We start from the raw sequence: 17055 nt of genomic DNA, 5'->3' as shown, positions 1-17055 counted from the left end.
CCAGAATTGTCACAGCTCGACTTCAGGAAGTCGGAGTGCCTCATATGGTATGACCAGCAATGTCCCCTGACCTGAACCCCATAGAGCACGTCTGGGACCAGCTGAAGCAGAGACTGGATGATCGTACCCCACCTCCACGTGACCTGGCAGAACTGCGTGTAGCACTTGTGGAGGAGTGGAACGCATTGCCTCAGAACAAACTCATGAGGCTAGTGAGGAGCATGAGACGTCGCTGTCAAGCTGTCATTGCGGCAAATGGTGGAAACACCCGCTACTGACATTGTCAATTTTTGTTATTTGGGGCTATCCTTGTTATTGTCTAAATTTTGGGGGTAATAACTATTAAACTAATGAAAATGGTGTTTCTTCTCATTCATTATTAGTAATATCAAGGGAACTTTTACTTATTTCATTAAAATTCAGACCAAATAGGAAAAGCACTCATGTAAATAACAATATCCCTAACTTATTGTGAGTAGTGTGTAGACCTAACTTCAAGGATTTCCTGGTGACTGATGTGTATAAAAACCCAAATGAAAAAAAGTGCAAAAAAGTTTATGTGAAGTCAAAAGAAAGCATTTTGAAAAATACACATACACATCTACCCAGTAACAGCTACATGGACAGATGAGACACACAGTCGCATACTTCTGACCACCACAGCCATATCCACCCTTATTAGAAATAGCCCATATACATAATACCTGGGTCCTGAAATAGCTGAGTGGAACCCACTGTGCCAGGCTGACCCAGCCTTACATAAGCCAGCTGTGATGGATATCCTATGTGAGGCACTTTAGCATGACAGTTGGAGCGAGGATAGCTTTGTGTAAGTTACGATCTGACGTTTCTGCACCATCACACCTGCATCTAGGTCCTGCATGAGGATGAGACAAAAGGGTTTTACACAAGTTAATATTAAGTCATTGTTGCTATTTATATTCATGCTTTATGACACATTGTTCCTTAGTACCATCTAAGCAAATTTCCTCTGATATAACATTTTTTCTCTGTGCAGTACGACATAGTGGGCCACTCTGGCGACGGCTACGACATCGAGCTGGTCCGAGCGGACAAAGTTCCCAAGAATAACAAGCAGAGACTCAAAGTCCTCAAGGTAAAGATTAATCATCAGTCCAGTCATGTTTTCTTTACTGTACACCATAGGGGTGGGAATCTCTTGGCACCTCACGATTCGATTCGATTCCGATTCAGAGGTCAACGATTCGATTCTAAATCGATTCTCGATGCATCTCGATGCAGCAAGTTCTGTACATTTCCATGCACGATTTAAAAGATAATAATAATTAATTAAATCTGAGTTTGCTAATCACTTCCTTCACTTTTTTTTCACTGTGTGACTACGTGGTACTTTCAAAGCAAAAGTATTTGTAATGATCCATACTTAATTTACTTCCAATATATTTAATTAATAACACAAATGAAAGAAATGTGGTAAGTCAACTGGAAGGTTACATTTGCTAGCAAACATCCAGCTTTGCAAGGAACCAAAAGGAAAAGAAAAGTGTTCCTGTAGTAGCATACATGTAGTACAGTAATACAGCTGCAGCTGGTCTACGGTCGATGGTCGGTGTTTGTATCACAGGTTGATCTGGACGTCTCACATTTTGCCACAGCTGACTGACCTCACGCTGAGTTCGGGCTGGATTTCAACATACTGTGCGGGCTGTATGACAGTGTACAGTTTTCACATTGACTTGGATTTAGCTTAACTAGTGCAGTGCCCGTAAGAAAAATGTATTCCTATAGAAAGGGGAGGTTAAGCAGCTTTTTCACGGATGGCCAAATGAGGCTGTGTTTGAAGGTGGGACGTCAGGGATATTTAGGTTTGTTGTGAAATCCGATATTCCAGGGTATAATTGGCCGTTTTTGACTATAAAAAACTATTTACTTGGTGTCATTATTTTTTTAGCACAACCTCACATGTGTGACTGTAGAGTTATTTTTTTATTTTGACATACTGTATTAATACAATGGACCTAAAATCACAAAAAAACATAAAATTCAAGTAGAAAAAGTTAGATTTTTTTACTGTGAAAACCACAAATATGTTTACAAACCATTTTTTATTACTTATAATATAAACAACAATTTATATTTGCATTATATGTGCATACATTTTAAAAACTAGTGCAGTGCCCGTAACAAAAGTGTATTCCTATAAAAAAGTGGGAGGTTAAGGAGCTTTTTCATGGATGGCCAAATGAGGCTGTGTTTGAAGGTGGGACGTCAGGGGTATTTAGGTTTGTTGTGAAATCCGATATTCCAGGGTATAATTGGCTGTTTTTGACTATTTTTGATTTTGCCATTATATTTCACCTTAAAAACTATTTACTTGGTGTCATTATTTTCAGCACAACCTCACATGTGTGACTGTACAGTTATTTTTTTTATTTTGACAAACTGTATTAACACAATGGACCTAAAATCACAAAAAAAACCATAAAATCCGAGTAGAAAAAGTAAGATTTTTTTACTGTGAAAACCACAAATAAACATGTTTAGAACAAACCATTTTTTTTTTACTTATAATGCAAATATAAATTGTTGTTTGCTAAATATGTGCATACATTTAAAAAATTTACAAAGTTATATGTAACTATTTACATTTAAATGCAGGCAATGCTCAGGTCTGCCTGAGCTCCTTCCAGCTGAATGAAGAGCTGCACTGCCTGCTCCACATTCAGCTTCTCCTCATTGTTCTGACTCATTAAACGAAAAACCGACTCCACTACACACTAAACACACTACACCAAACACTACATAACACACTAACTACACACTCCAAACACGCTAAATGTAACAAATCTCTCAACTCTCAATATCGCTGTCCGACCGTCGTTGCCTGTCAATCATCCGCCTAGGTCCCTCCCACAACTTCCTGTTCCTCAACAACCAAACTTGCTGCTTGGACACTTTCATGACAAAAGCCCGTTTTTCCCGTTTCTTCCTGCACCAGACACAAAGCAAACGTGACAGCAATGTTCGCGTGACAGCAATGTTCGCGAAACAGCGTGGCGGACATTATTTACCCTAGGTCCGGTTTTGGACGTGCCGATGCGTCCGGTCCTTCGCCTCGGGAGGTGGGCCGTGTAGCTAGCCACTAGCAGTTAGCTGCTAGCTAGCGGCTAGCTACGCACGAACATCCACAGATTCCGATTCCACTTTGTTGTCCGCGCGTCTCCGGATCTCCTCAGACCCGAACAGATTCGGTCCGGACTCGTTTAATCTCATTAATCCACAACAGTCAGTTTAGATGCACAGAACAGAACAGAACAGAACGGGACCGAACCGCTGGCAAAATCCCGGTCCAGCTCGCTCCGCTGCAGGTATAAATCCGCTTGTTTCTTCAGGTATGTCATGGGCTTGAGCTCTGCAGTGATTGGCTCTGGTGCGCACGTGGCCACGGTGTGCAGTGATTGGCTCTGGTGCGCGCGTGGCCACGGTGTGCAGTGATTGGCTCTGGTGCGCACGTGACTGTGGTGGCTCCAGTGGACACGGTATCATTGCAGTCCAAACAAATGCTTAGATGCACACCACTGAACCACACAGCAGCCATGTTGAAAGTCTCGGGTCAGTGTGATCCTGATCCACAGAGATATTTGACCAACAGACACACACACACACACACACACAGACAGAGATTCCGTGCATTTATAGATAGATAACGATGTATGCGGCTGGGAACGATGGCTTTAAGTAACCATTTGAACGCACGGCGGAATGACAGAAATACCCGATAGTTAGTTACAGGTGTCGCAAATTAACCTGGACGCTGCGCACTCAACGCCACAGCTATCAGCCAACAGCTAACAGCCAACAGTGGTCTCCACGCTGCGCTCGAGCCGCTCGGCGTGAACAAATGCCTCAGACGTTCCACCCATGAGTTGTTTGTGAGTACAGATATTCAAGACACATCCCATGTTTTTTGTTGTGTGCACGGCGTCAACTGTCCGGGCGCTGCACTTCCACACTTCTGAGTTCCGCCTCTTGCGTTTCGTACGTGTTTTGGACTCGTACACAGCGGCAGCATGAGCCCTTCGATAGCTTCCTGACAGACTTGCGGCTAAAGGCGCAGTCCTGCAACTTCGCGACGCTGAAGGACCCATGATCCGGGACCAGATTGTCTTTGGCTTGGAGGATAAAAAGGTCAGAGAGAGGCTACTACGAGAGATGGAGCTGACGCTGGCAGGAGCCATTAAGATCTGCCAGGCGAGTGAGCTGTCCCAAAAGCACGTGAAGACGTTCAGCGAGATGTCTGCAGTCGCCTCGGCGCAGGTGAGCGACAGCGCGTCAGCGGTTGGAGCAGTGTCGTATCAGCGGAGACGGCGCACACAGACCCGGCCTGCACAGCAGTCGGAGGACGTGATGATGAACTGTAAGCACTGCGGCTCACAGCACAAGCCTAGACAGTGTCCAGCATTTGGTAAGCAATGCTCCAGTTGCCAAGGCAAGAATCATTTTGCTAAACAATGCTTCTCCAGACGGAAAGAGGGGAAGAAAGGAAAAACTGTGAACTTAGTAGATGAGCCTGATCTCAGTGACAGGCTCTTGTTGGTATGGTGATGTCACAGAAGATAAATGGATAGCTCCCCTAATGATAAATGGGACTGTAGTCACCATGAGATTGGACACTGGTGCAAAAGCAAATCTCATAAGCATGTGTGATGTAAAGGCAATGAAAAATAAGCCACAAATAAAAAGAAAAGAATCTGGACTGAAAGACTACAATGGGCGGCCAATTAAATGTGTGGGCACATGCAGGTTGAGTGTCACAGTTAAAGGTAAAGTGCACCACCTATTCTTCTTGACAGAGCCTGTGAAGAACTGGGGCTTGTGAAAAGAGTGTATCGCATCATCCCAACCATAAACCCAACAAATGACTCTATGGATGCAATTGTTCAGAACTTTTCAGATGTTTTCAAGGGTTTTGGTGTTTTGTCCTTCACATATAAAATACAGTTGAAAGAAGGTGCCCAACCAGTTGTGCATGCAGCACGCAGAGTTCCGGCTCCACTGAAAGACTGCCTAAAGAAAGAACTCGACAGAATGATCATGCTAGGGGTGATCAAAAAGGTTAATGAGCCTACAGACTGGGTCAACTCAGTGGTCATCACAAAGAAAAAGAATGGTGAGTTGAGAATATGTATGGACCCTAAAGACCTAAATGAGAGCATAAAGCGTGAACATTATCAAATACCTACACATGAAGAGATCATCAGTGAAATGTCAGGTGCCAGCTACTTCACGAAGCTTGACGCCTCACAAGGCTTCTGGCAGCTGAAACTGGAGGAAAGCAGCACAAAGTACAATACCTTTAATACGCCCTTCGGCAGACACTGCTTACTCAGACTGCCTTTTGGTATAAAGTCAGCACCTGAAATATTTCACAGAGCGATGGAGCAGATCATCGAGGGCTTGGATGGAGATCGAGTCTACATTGATGACATCATCATATGGGGTTCCACAGCCCAAGAGCACAATGAGAGGCTGAACAGAGTTATGGAACGCATACAAAAGTATGGACTAAAACTCAACAAGAGTAAATGTGAGTTTGGTGTTAAATAAATCCTCTTCCTTGGAGAGAAGCTGTCTGCACGTGGTGTCCAACCAGATCAAGACAAAATACAGGCAATACAGAACATGCCAAGGCCCACAGACAAAACAAGTGTGCTACGCATCATGGGGATGGTCAATTTCATAGGTAAATTCATTCCCAATCTGACAGCAAAGACATCATGCATACGAGAGCTTCTGCACAGGGACTGTGAGTTTAAATGGACAGTGAAAGATGAGCATGAGTGGCAAAAACTCAAGAACACACTGACCACAGCACCTGTGTTGTCATTTTATGACCACACGAAGAGGATAAAAGTGTCTACAGATGCTTCCAAAGATGGTATTGGTGCCGTGCTACTCCAGGCTGAGGGTGAACACTGGAAACCGGTAGCCTATGCATCCCGGGCTATGACAAAATCTGAATGCCGATACACTCAGATCGAAAAGAATGTTTGGGACTGGCGTATCGTTTGGAGCGGTTTCATAGCTATGTGTACGGCCTGCCCTCTTTCACAGTCGAAACTGATCATCGACCACTGGTCGCCATCATCAAAAAGAATCTGAATGAAATGTCGCCACGGATTCAGCGGTTAATGATGAAGATGCAAAGGTATGATTTTGAACTGATATATACTCCAGGTAAACACTTAGTCCTTGCTGATGCCCTATCCAGAGCAACTACAGGCGACAGTGTGAGTGCAACAGACGAGGACATACAGTGTCATGTGAACATGGTGTCGGCTACACTGCCTGTGTCTGACACAAAGTCAAGACAAATAGCTGAGGCTAAAGCAAAGGATGCTGAGCTACAGCATGTCATGAGGAACATGGATGAGGGATGGCCAGTTGGTTCGTGTTCACAATTTTACCATGTCAGAGGGGAGCTTAGTACTGTGGATGGTCTGCTGTTAAAAAAGGGCAGGATTGTCATTCCACAGGCTTTGAGAATGGACATGTTGCGCAGGATACATGAAGGCCATCTTGGCATCGAAAAGTGCAAAAGGAGGGCGAGAGAGACGGTTTTCTGGCCCGGACTGAACAAAGACATTGAAACACTCATAAGTAAATGTGAAACATGCCAGAAACACAGGAACAAGCAGAGCAAATAGCCTATGGTGGTAGCTGAGGTGCCAACAGCACCATGGCACAAAGTAGGAATGGACTTGTTTCATTTCAGAGACTATTTAGTGGTAATGGATCATTACTCAAACTTCCCTGAGATGGCGCTACTAGCAAGCTCAACATCAACTTGTGTCATAACACATGCTAAATCTATCTTCGCCAGACATGGCATTCCACACACCGTGGTGAGCGACAATGGCCCCTGCTTCAGCAGCAAAGAATGGCAGAAGTTTGCAGTGCAATATGATTTCAAGCATGTGACGTCAAGCCCACACTATGCACAGTCAAATGGGCAAGCAGAAAAAGGAGTTCACATTCTCAAGCAACTCCTAAAGAAAGCTGCTGACAGTGACTCGGATCCGTATTTGGCTTTATTGAGTTACAGACCTCTTCAGTGCGGTCTATCACCAGCTGAACTGCTGATGAAGAGGAAGCTCCGAACAACCTTGCCGAGTCATCCAAACGACAAATTAAAGCAAAAGAATCCCTCAAAGATTGAACATAAGCTACGACAGCAGAAAATGATGCAAAAGTCATTCTATGACAGAACAACCAAGCATCTCCCTCCACTGACTACCAACAACACAGTCAGGATTGAGGATGCTGATGGATGGAGTACAAAAGCGACTGTCCTGCAAGAAGTTGCTCCACGATCGTACACAGTGAAAACTGATGATGGACAAATCCTCAGACGCAATCGTCGCAGTCTGTTAAAGACTCCTCCAGGGACTGATGGTGAGCTCAGTGTAACATGTGGTGAATCTCAGGTAATTCCCACACCTGCTATGGACTGTAACACTGACTCTCACACACCTACTCCAAGTGAACCTGAGTTGAGAAGGTCCACAAGAGAAATCCGAAAGCCTGATAGACTGAACTTATAAACAAAGAAAATTCAATATACATGTTAAACATGTTGAACAAAATGTATATTGGTTGATGTTGTGAATGTGTTCTAAATGGTCTAGTGTTGGCTTAGATATGAGTTATGCAATCTGATATAAACTGTTTATACTGCATATGTGTTGCAGGGTTATGCTGAATGAGAAATGGTTAGAATAACTGACCCAGCTAATGTGATAATTCATGTTAATACATTTTGCCTTAGAAAAAGGGGGATGTTATGATTGGATGTTATTACATGTTTGACCGCTAGGCGGCAATACTGGTTTGTGGTCAACTGACCGTACCATATAGCAGAGTAGAGCAAGACTGCAGATGGAGCCACATGTATGTTGTTGAGAACGTGAGACATTAAACTAAGTTACTTGCTAACAACACGGCCTCATCCTTCGAACACGAACATGACAATGTAGAAAATCGATTTTTGACATTTGTGAATCGATTCAGAACCATCCACGTCTGAATCGCGATTCATCTAAGAATTGATTATTTTTCCACCCCTAGTACACCAGTTATTCCCGCACATTCATACAAAACATTTTTTAATTTGTTGGGTGACTTTCTATGTCTCAGAAGCCTGTATTGAAAAGTAACTATTAGTATACATTAAGTGAATGGCTGCAATGCTACAAAAATGTTTTTTGTGTTTTCTCTTTTCAACAGTGGTGTGTAGTCATTCAGATAATTATATGAATGTCCAGGAACTTTTTTTTGTTTTTTGTGTCATGGGTGAACTGACTCTTCAATACACAATTGAAAGGTAACCTCTAAGTGTAATGATCAGAGCTGTTTGCAGTCCCCAGTCCAGCACTTACCAGGATCAGCCACCACAAACTATTTTTCGACCTGTGCAATATACTGAATAATATGATGTCCTATCTTGTTCCCTCCTCCTCCCCCTCCACCTCCGCAGACCATGCATGCCCACTCTCAGTTCTGCATGAGTGGCGACTACACTCTGGAGGGCACAGATGCCAGCATTAAGGAGCTGACACGAGAAGAGGCCGACGAGCACTTTGTAGTGGTGCTCAGCGATGCCAACTTGGAACGCTATGGCATCCGGCCCGAGCGATTCGCCCAAGTCCTGACCTCAGACCCGCAGGTCAATGCCTTTGCTGTCTTCATTGGATCCCTTGGGGATCAGGCTGAAAGGTGAGGAGATGGAGACAATAGTTGGTGGCTCAAATAACAGGCTGGACACACTGGATGCCTGTGCAGTGCTGCTGCGCGGCGTTACCTTTCACTTTTCATTTCAGTGTCTGTGTTAACAGGTTCAACCATTCACACTGGATGCATTAGACGCCTTCCTCACGCGCATGGCTGCTGCATCACTACTACGTTGATTCAGAGTCTCGCCTACCACAACACACAAAGTTATCGGCAAAAACAGAGCTGAAAACCACCTGTAGACGGTCATATCCACTAGCTCATACTAGCATTTCACAACAGTTTTATGTCTGTACCTGGAAAATCACATCATATTTATTGATAATTATCAAAGGCAAACTCCATGTAAACACATAGAGCAGGCAGGAGCAACGCAACCTATGTGAACACAGACATGCTAGTGAGCTGCAGCAGCTCAGCAAGGCAGCTGCCACGCAGTACACAGGCATCCAGTGTGTCCAGCCTGGTAGGGAAGCCAATGAGGAAATTCCAGGTAGCGATGCACCAGACAATTGGCCCTTTTTTAGCATGACTGCCACTGATCAGTGTCAGATATATCTGATTCTTCAGTTGATGACAAGATGTGTTATTAAATAAATCTGTTGCACCTGTTTTCTTTAAGGAAAGTAAAACATTCTAGCCATAGGGCATTAATTGTGCATTTACTTTGAGGATAATATACATTCAACACACAGAGGCTCTGTTGGGTAGAGGCTCAAGGTGGGTAATTTTATATTTTCCACACATGTCAGCTGCAGCACAGTACAGAAGGACTTCCTCTTTTGCCTCTCACAATACGAGTCCTGGATACACCAATATACACTACGTAAATGCTTATCAGAGTGAGAGGGTACTGTGACCTCAGCAGGTCATACTATTAAGAAATCTGTATCAGCCATGAAAATTGCAATCAGTGCATCCCTAATAGAAAAGATTAGTGAAGGGGGAGTAATCAGAGCTGATGCCAAATAAGGACAAGAATGACAGGAAGGAAGTCAAAAAAAAGGTGAAGTAAAGAGGCAGAGAAGATGGAGATAGAGAAGACAGGAGAGAAAAGGTGGATGAATGGTTGTAATGGATCAAAGCAGAAAAATGGATGAAGTGAAAAGGAGAAGGATGGAAAAAACTCAAAATGGTTTTTCAAAATGGACTGTCCATAAACATCAGCATCTCTTGTAAAGGAGCCATGCAGTCCATTTTAGGGATACTGCAAAAAAAACTCCAAACTCTAAATTGGTTTGTTGGTCTAGACTGTTGTCGGTCATCCAAAACCAATAAAGAACAACTAGACTTTAAAGTTGAGTAGAACAATGACACTCCAATTTAGTCGATGTGAGGCCTGCTCATGTTCCTGCTTGCTGCTGCTCCTGCTGACCTTTGTTGTCACATCCCAGATTAAGTCCTGGGAAGGACAAAGAGGGGTAAGTACATGCTTCAGTCTGTTCTGAGGAACTGCTTGCTTCATGATTAGAATGCAGCCACGAGCTCCAGAACTCCAGAACTCCAGAGTGACAATGACCTGGTTTGAGCCTCACTCATTACTCTAGGAATAATAGGAACACAACCTCTGACCCTTGATAATGACTTCAGTACGAAATACTCTTTAACTATGAGTACGAGTCAGAATGCTGGGATAAAGAAATGAGGGGATTATATTTACATTGTCATGGAAGCACACAAGCATTGGAACTCAGTTATGATGATGAAGTCATACAGTTACACAATTAGCGTTGCACGGTAAACCGATACTAGAAAGGTACCGCAGTACCCAGCCATTAATAACAATACTTTTTTGCGTTTTATTAGTATCGGTACTTTATGAACTTGGTGCGACAGCGGGGCAGCGTGTCTGTGTGCAGCTTCTCTCTGCTTCCTCGCTGCCTGCAGCCAGAGTGGGCGCGGTTTCACAGTGACGGACAGTCACGCAGCAGAGCGAGACAGGCATGGCTGAAAGTGGCATGAGTGCTCCTTCCGACTGTCCTAGGCTTGTTGAAGAAGCAGACACACGGAAAGAAATATGGAAATATTTCGCTCACGTTGCCGACATTAAGGGCAAGCCCACGGACACCACAAAGCCCGTCTTATGGAGCCAGAACGGTGACTTTAAAATTTGGTATCCAAAAAAAATTGGCATTGAAAACAAAATCAGTACTGAAAAAGGAAACATTGTCATTGAACTTTCTGTCACTGTTTTGGCGTCGAGAGGGAGGGGCCTGAGGGGAGGGGCAAGTAGAGCGTGGTTTGCATATCATTTGAGAAGATAATGGCAGCAGCCTGCGGGAAGGCGGGGCTGGACGGTTCAGCCACAATACACCATTCTAGGGCCCGTGTGCCGGCCGTCTCTGGGCAGCACAGAGTCCAACTACCTTGCGGACTTCTTTCAAGCTCTCTCCTGGTGTGTCCAAGTCTCTGTGTATCTGGTTCTGTCCTGGAGCTCCCTAGCTTCGGTCTCTATATGCGTATGGAGTGTGGTAGTTGTACCGGGGCGTCGAGCACGGAGCATTAGCCACAGTTAGCACAACAGTTAACACAAAAGTTGTTGTTTTTTTACTGTGTTTTAATAAAAAGAAATAAGTCATTTTAAGTTTCACATTCTGTCATCTAATATTTTATTCCATTACTTTTGATGATGTTTTAGTTTTCCGCCGTGGTATCGTTTCAGTATCGGTTTCGAGATATTTTAGGGAGGTATCGTACCAAAGTCATATTTTTGGTATCATGACAACACTATACACAATATTGCATTTGGTCACTTTGGGAATGCTGTTGATATCCCTGTTGACTGTGCGTGCTTGCATCTGTCCTCATTTAAAGGACAAACTACTGTTCGGAAAAGAGGAATGTGTAAACAAATGAGGGAATGAAAGAATGAAAAGTGTTCCATCAGAGGAAGTGGTACATACAAAGGACTGAGATGCAGTTGAAGTGGCTGTGTTGTCGTGTTCCTAAGCTCCACCATGTGAATGACAGCCCTTTCATTCACACACTGTACCCTGTCAGTGGAAATGACTAGTACCAGTTCACACAACAAACAAGGGAAATGATTCTGTTGCTAAAGTTCAGTCCCTCTGTTTAACCTCAAACTTGTGTCTTCTTTTCTTTGTTTCAGACTCCAAAAGACCCTGCCAGCTGGGAGATCCTTCGTTGCCATGGACACCAAGCAGATCCCCCAAATACTGCAGCAGATCTTTACATCTACAATGCTGTCCAATGCCTGAGACTGACACAAACAAAAACACACATGTGCACACAGAAACACATATACTCACTTCTTGTCTCACACAGTCCGATCCTCCAAATGACTTCTGTAAGTTCTGAGATTTATCACGATGTGATAACCTTTTTTTTTGTATCAGATTATAAAACTTTATCTGACTGTACCAGGTCTGAAGACTCACCTCTGTACAAGCCTGAAGGGCAAAGACGGTTATGTTTACTATTCAACAGAAGCCTTCAGTCAAAATGTGACAGTGTTGTGTTAGCGTGGCAGAGTTAAATAATATCTAGCTGCGTTGTACCGTCCCTCTGGGAATAGGAACTGTACAGTGTGGTCTAATATCTAGCTGCGTTGTACCGTCCCTCTGGGAATAGGAACTGTACAGTGTGGTCTGTGATTATGTGCACAATGACTGCATTACTGTGAAATGACAGGCACTGCATTGATAACTGCAGTGACATTCTGAATGCCTGGAGCCTGTCTCAACCCCATGTTGGGATCAAGCACATAGTCCAACCTATTGTTGTTTTGTGTTTTGGGCTGATAGTGTGCTGACGCACGCACACGTAAGTTCTTGTCCTGTTTTGGGTTGTGAGCAACTTTACTTAGAAAGGAAGGGTCATGAACTTAAAACAGCCTCACTTATTTGGACTTCCTCCTCATTTCTCATCTGTCACACAGAAAAGCGCACAGACACATGCATGAGGAGCAACACCAACACACTACCTGTGCGACACTTGGATGTGGCTAGCAGCAGTAACTTGGCTCTTTTGGAATGCTGTGACTGTGACCAGGGAATTTCCCACCTGACTGCACACGCTCTTTAAAGGCAGCCGCTGTTGCCCAAGCCCCTGCCGTGTGTGAGTGTGTGTGTGTTCTCCCACAGCATCTATGTCAACACGCTCAAGCCCTTTCCTTCCTGACTGCTGGACCTTGTGACGCCACATGCTTGTCTCAGTCCAGCAAGGAATCTGAGATCGCCTTTCATTGCCAGATCTCAATCTCTCAAACATACTCATGACCACCTTCGCCACTACAAGGCAAATTAGCAGAAAATATTTTGACTTAGTGTGTCTGTGTGCATAGTTGTGTGTGTTTGTGTACATAATTTTTACAGTATGTATTTGAATCAAGCTGTGCAGTCGGATTAATTCTCCCTGTCTGTGCCAACTCCCTGTCATGTGTGTCCAACTGCATATCAGTTTGGCCCCTGGTTGTGATACTTGGTGTTCACGCCTCACTATGCGTCACTGACTGGATCAATAGGACAGCTGTTCTAACTATGAGTCTCCATTGATCCCTCTCTGATAGAGGTCCTGTCAGTGTTTTTATTAAACCACTTCTGTCTCCCTTTGACCCTCCCTCTTACTTGTTTTCCAATTCTGCTGATTAGTAGGATGTAGTAAAATGACCCCATAGTAAAGACTGGAGACATGTTGCCTTCATGAAAAGATTGCCTGTTGAAACTTCATGTTTGGGTTTAATTTAAAGTGTGCATAGAAGCATTTTAATATTATATATAGAGAGATAGATTTTCCATCTCTTTAGTCTTAGCTAATTGTACATTATTTTATGTGATTACTGTGTGAAAAAAAATGTATAAGTATTATAAGAAATTGTAATAAATTCATACTAATATTGCTCGATTGATTCCCACAGTTTTTGTCTTGTAGCTTTTGTTTAGGTTTGCCACAGAATGAGATTCTCATGGTACAATAACCAGGTCAGAAAATATCCCAATTTCAAAGTATTCCTGTATTACACAATTATTACCACCAACAAGAAGACTGTTTTCACCCGTGTCTGTTATTTTTTCTTAGTTGGGTTGGTTGGTTTGTTAGCAGGATTACACAAAAACTACTGAACGGAAACTTGGATGGAGGGTTTAAAATTGTGGGACATTTTTCAACATTTCAGTTTATTTCTCAGGGAATAATGCATGTACCCTGATGAAAATAATTAGGCGTATTGAGGTTGCTGTATCTATGTTTGAGAATTATGCTTTAACGTTTCCATTCGTAGCAATCAGCCCCCGCTGTCACAAGGAAAACTGTAGATTGTGTTATTTTGAATATACTAGACCAGGGGTGTCCAAACTTTTTCTCTAAAAATGGATACCAGGTTCTCTAAATTGACTTCCTGTGTAAAGTGTTTCTTTGCCCGCCATGCTCAAATGATGAAAAAATATTTGATAACAATTAAGGATACAAAGCAGTTGTACCTCACAAAAACTATAACAGCATTTAATTTCACAAGATTTATTTATTTAGTTTTTCATTGGACATCTGGCAGCTGGAACGCTATGGTGCTATGGCCCACTGGCCCCGCTTCAGGAAGTCCTGAAGACAAACTAAAGGATGACCTAGGTCTTTATAGGTTGATAGAATTCTCTGACCTGATGAACCATAAAAAAAAACAACGGATTATCCGAGAAATGCTTTGGTACAAAGCAGTAATCAGGGCTGCTTCTTCTGAGCTCATAAAAAAGTGTTTTTGGATCGATTTGGTTTCCACATGGGAGTAAATTGCCATGTAGTGTGTCATTTTACATCAAATTCCTGAATCATAAATGCACAGTTCTATCAGAAAGAGTTGGTGAGAACACATTTTCAAGTGGTAGTAGAAGTATTCAGTAACACTGATAAGAAAAAAAGGTAATAGATAAAGCTTTGCACTGTGTGTTATGTTATTGTTTTGCATACCAGAGGATCTTAATTCTGAGGAACTAAGTGACGTCTTAGAATCACAGATATTGTGTGTATGCATTACTGAATGTATTGGGGACATAGTGTGTGGATAGATTATTAAGGCAAAATTCATGTTAACTTCTTACTCTTGTTATTTCCTTTTCATTGGGACCACTGACCTTCCATCTTATTTCCTCGGTGATTACTTTTTCCCTGTGTTGTTAATGATCTGTTCTTTGACTATGATCACACAGCCCACCCTCACTGTTTTGACTGACCAAAACAACTCATCACATGTTTTGCAGCGCTTTACAATTTAGATTTAATGATTTGTAGGCAGATACTATCCTCTGTGCCCCTCTCCAACTGAAGCTTCCTCTGCACAATCCTCAACACCACGTCTAATCCGACCCTTTCAATTTAAGGATAACAGAGAGTTATGTCGATTGCTTCAATGTCTTTTTCCTTCAGTGTTCTAGAAGGGAGGGTTTAAAGATTTACGTGTTAAGTCACTGGCTACTTAAGCTCTTGAAAAATGCCCACGGCTGTGTCTGTTCTTTTAGGCAAGAGGATTTTATTCCAGGAAACGTATGTATGACTTATTATTGTTAAGAGTGTCAAAATGTACAATACCAAAAAAAACCTTGCAATTAATTTGTAGTTAGGTCAGTATATCACTTGGAAAAACATTTACATTTGTAATTTATGAGAAATGGTCAGGTTTCGCCCTTGAATAATGGCCATTTCTCACAAATGACACCTGTAAATGCTAGATTAGCTCCAAAACTACAGAGGACAGCATTACCTACTCCTGCTCACTGTACTGGGTTTTTGCTACTCCTTGCTGTTGCAATCTTTGGCTGTAGTGACTAGCTACTTTCTTTTTTTATGTTGTGTGTTTTGTACGACGAGTTAAAGAGGCTTGTCTTAGTTCAGTAAAATACAGTTGTACAGTTGTATTTTTCTGTTCAGTGAGGAAAATGGGTCGAAAAATGACATTTTGAGTTGATATTGTTTACAGTAGCCACCTCGCTGCTTTTGCATCTCCCAGCTTGAACTGCAGGTGCTATCATACTCTCACTTCTTGAGATACAAAGTGGTATTGGGAAACAAGATGGGCCAGCACTGGCTAGTTAGCAGGTCAAGACTTTGCTGTCCTCTTACATCTGAAGGACAACAATCATTCCTTTGAGGACAACAATGACCATCTTGGCCAAAGAAGAATCCATCTTTGTCAAACTGGAACAGCCGTCTTTGAACAGATTAGGTGGCCTACGACAGTATTTATCACCCACCTACAATGCAGTACTGAATTCCCTCCCCAGACAGCTTAACAACCATTCACACCTGGGCTCACCTAGCCCTGGCAACCCACATGAAGGCTGGTTGGACCCACAAGTGGCCCTAATCGCTCTGAAACTCAGAGCTCACATGTGCCCTAACGACTCTGTAAGGACACTCCCACACTGACTTTAGAAAGCCGGCAACTCCCCATCAGTTAGTTTGAACTGAAGAAGCCTTTTGGATAAAACCTGAAACATCTTCAAGAAACTGAAACACGTCCAGTTGCCTACGATACAGCATTTCACACTCTGTTGATGGTATTAAATTTTTTGATTAGTTTTTTTGTTTGGTTTTCATATTATTCACAGTCTCAGCTGTGGCCCTGTCTAGCAGTGTGGTGAGAGTTACTGTCTGCACCACTTTCTTGCCCTGCTTCCTGTACTACACTGTTTTATTGAAACAGTTTATCGCCTTGATTTGAAAAGACAAATTGACTCTTAGAATGACTTTGGCACTTAATAACACACACAGTTCCATAGTGCACACCTGGTGTTCCTACTCTAAAAAGCCTTGTATGATGACAACAAGGAGATAAGACGTCTAGACTAACAGGGTAGCACATGCATTAGTCAGTTTGTGTGTATTTGTTTTGTGACCCCCCCTTTCATCACATGCTCACATACAGTATGAGTCAGTCACATTTGCAAAATCGCGTTGGTGATTCATAAAGTTTAAACTTGAAGCAAGCTATTTTTGGGTACTTTTGGCTGATTACATCACATTTTAGTCAGGACCCTGTGTTTAACACTCACACACAAACACATAATGAGTGTGACCATCTCGTGTTGACTGGGGGCTAAGCTGCACCAGGATTGATCTCCATACAGCCCACAGAGGGACACCACAGTGAGAAACTGACAGGTCAATGTGATTGATTGCTGATCTCGTGCCAACGCCACAGAACAGACAGGGGAGAGTGACTGTCCAAGTGTTTGTCAGAACAGTAGAAACAGGAGCATGTGTTCTTAGTTGACCTGTGTGTGTGTGCATGTGTGTGTGTGTGTTTGAGTGTTCTCTGGTAAAGTGAAAGAGTGA

At 42.9% G+C, this 17055-nt stretch overlaps 1 protein-coding gene across 2 annotated transcripts in view; it reads left to right on the top strand.

Annotated features, from left to right (window-relative positions):
• Nucleotides 1-13645, top strand: part of vwa8 (von Willebrand factor A domain containing 8) — a 129446-nt gene extending 115801 nt beyond the window's left edge. The window contains exons 43-46 of one of the 2 annotated variants that reach the window (XM_030427980.1): nucleotides 1019-1117; nucleotides 8519-8757; nucleotides 11882-12079; nucleotides 12671-13645. In XM_030427980.1, coding sequence (XP_030283840.1) covers nucleotides 1019-1117; nucleotides 8519-8757; nucleotides 11882-11990 — 447 coding nt within the window. In that variant the 3' untranslated portion in view covers nucleotides 11991-12079; nucleotides 12671-13645. Of the gene's footprint in view, nucleotides 1-1018; nucleotides 1118-8518; nucleotides 8758-11881 lie in introns of both variants that reach the window. The other variant, XM_030427979.1, reaches the window with a different exon arrangement.
• The last annotated feature ends 3410 nt before the right edge of the window (nucleotides 13646-17055 follow it).

This window comes from Sparus aurata, chromosome 9 (assembly GCF_900880675.1).
Source record: "Sparus aurata chromosome 9, fSpaAur1.1, whole genome shotgun sequence".
Classification (NCBI taxonomy): Eukaryota; Metazoa; Chordata; class Actinopteri; order Spariformes; family Sparidae; genus Sparus; species Sparus aurata.
This window is presented reverse-complemented; position numbering and strand designations above follow the sequence as displayed.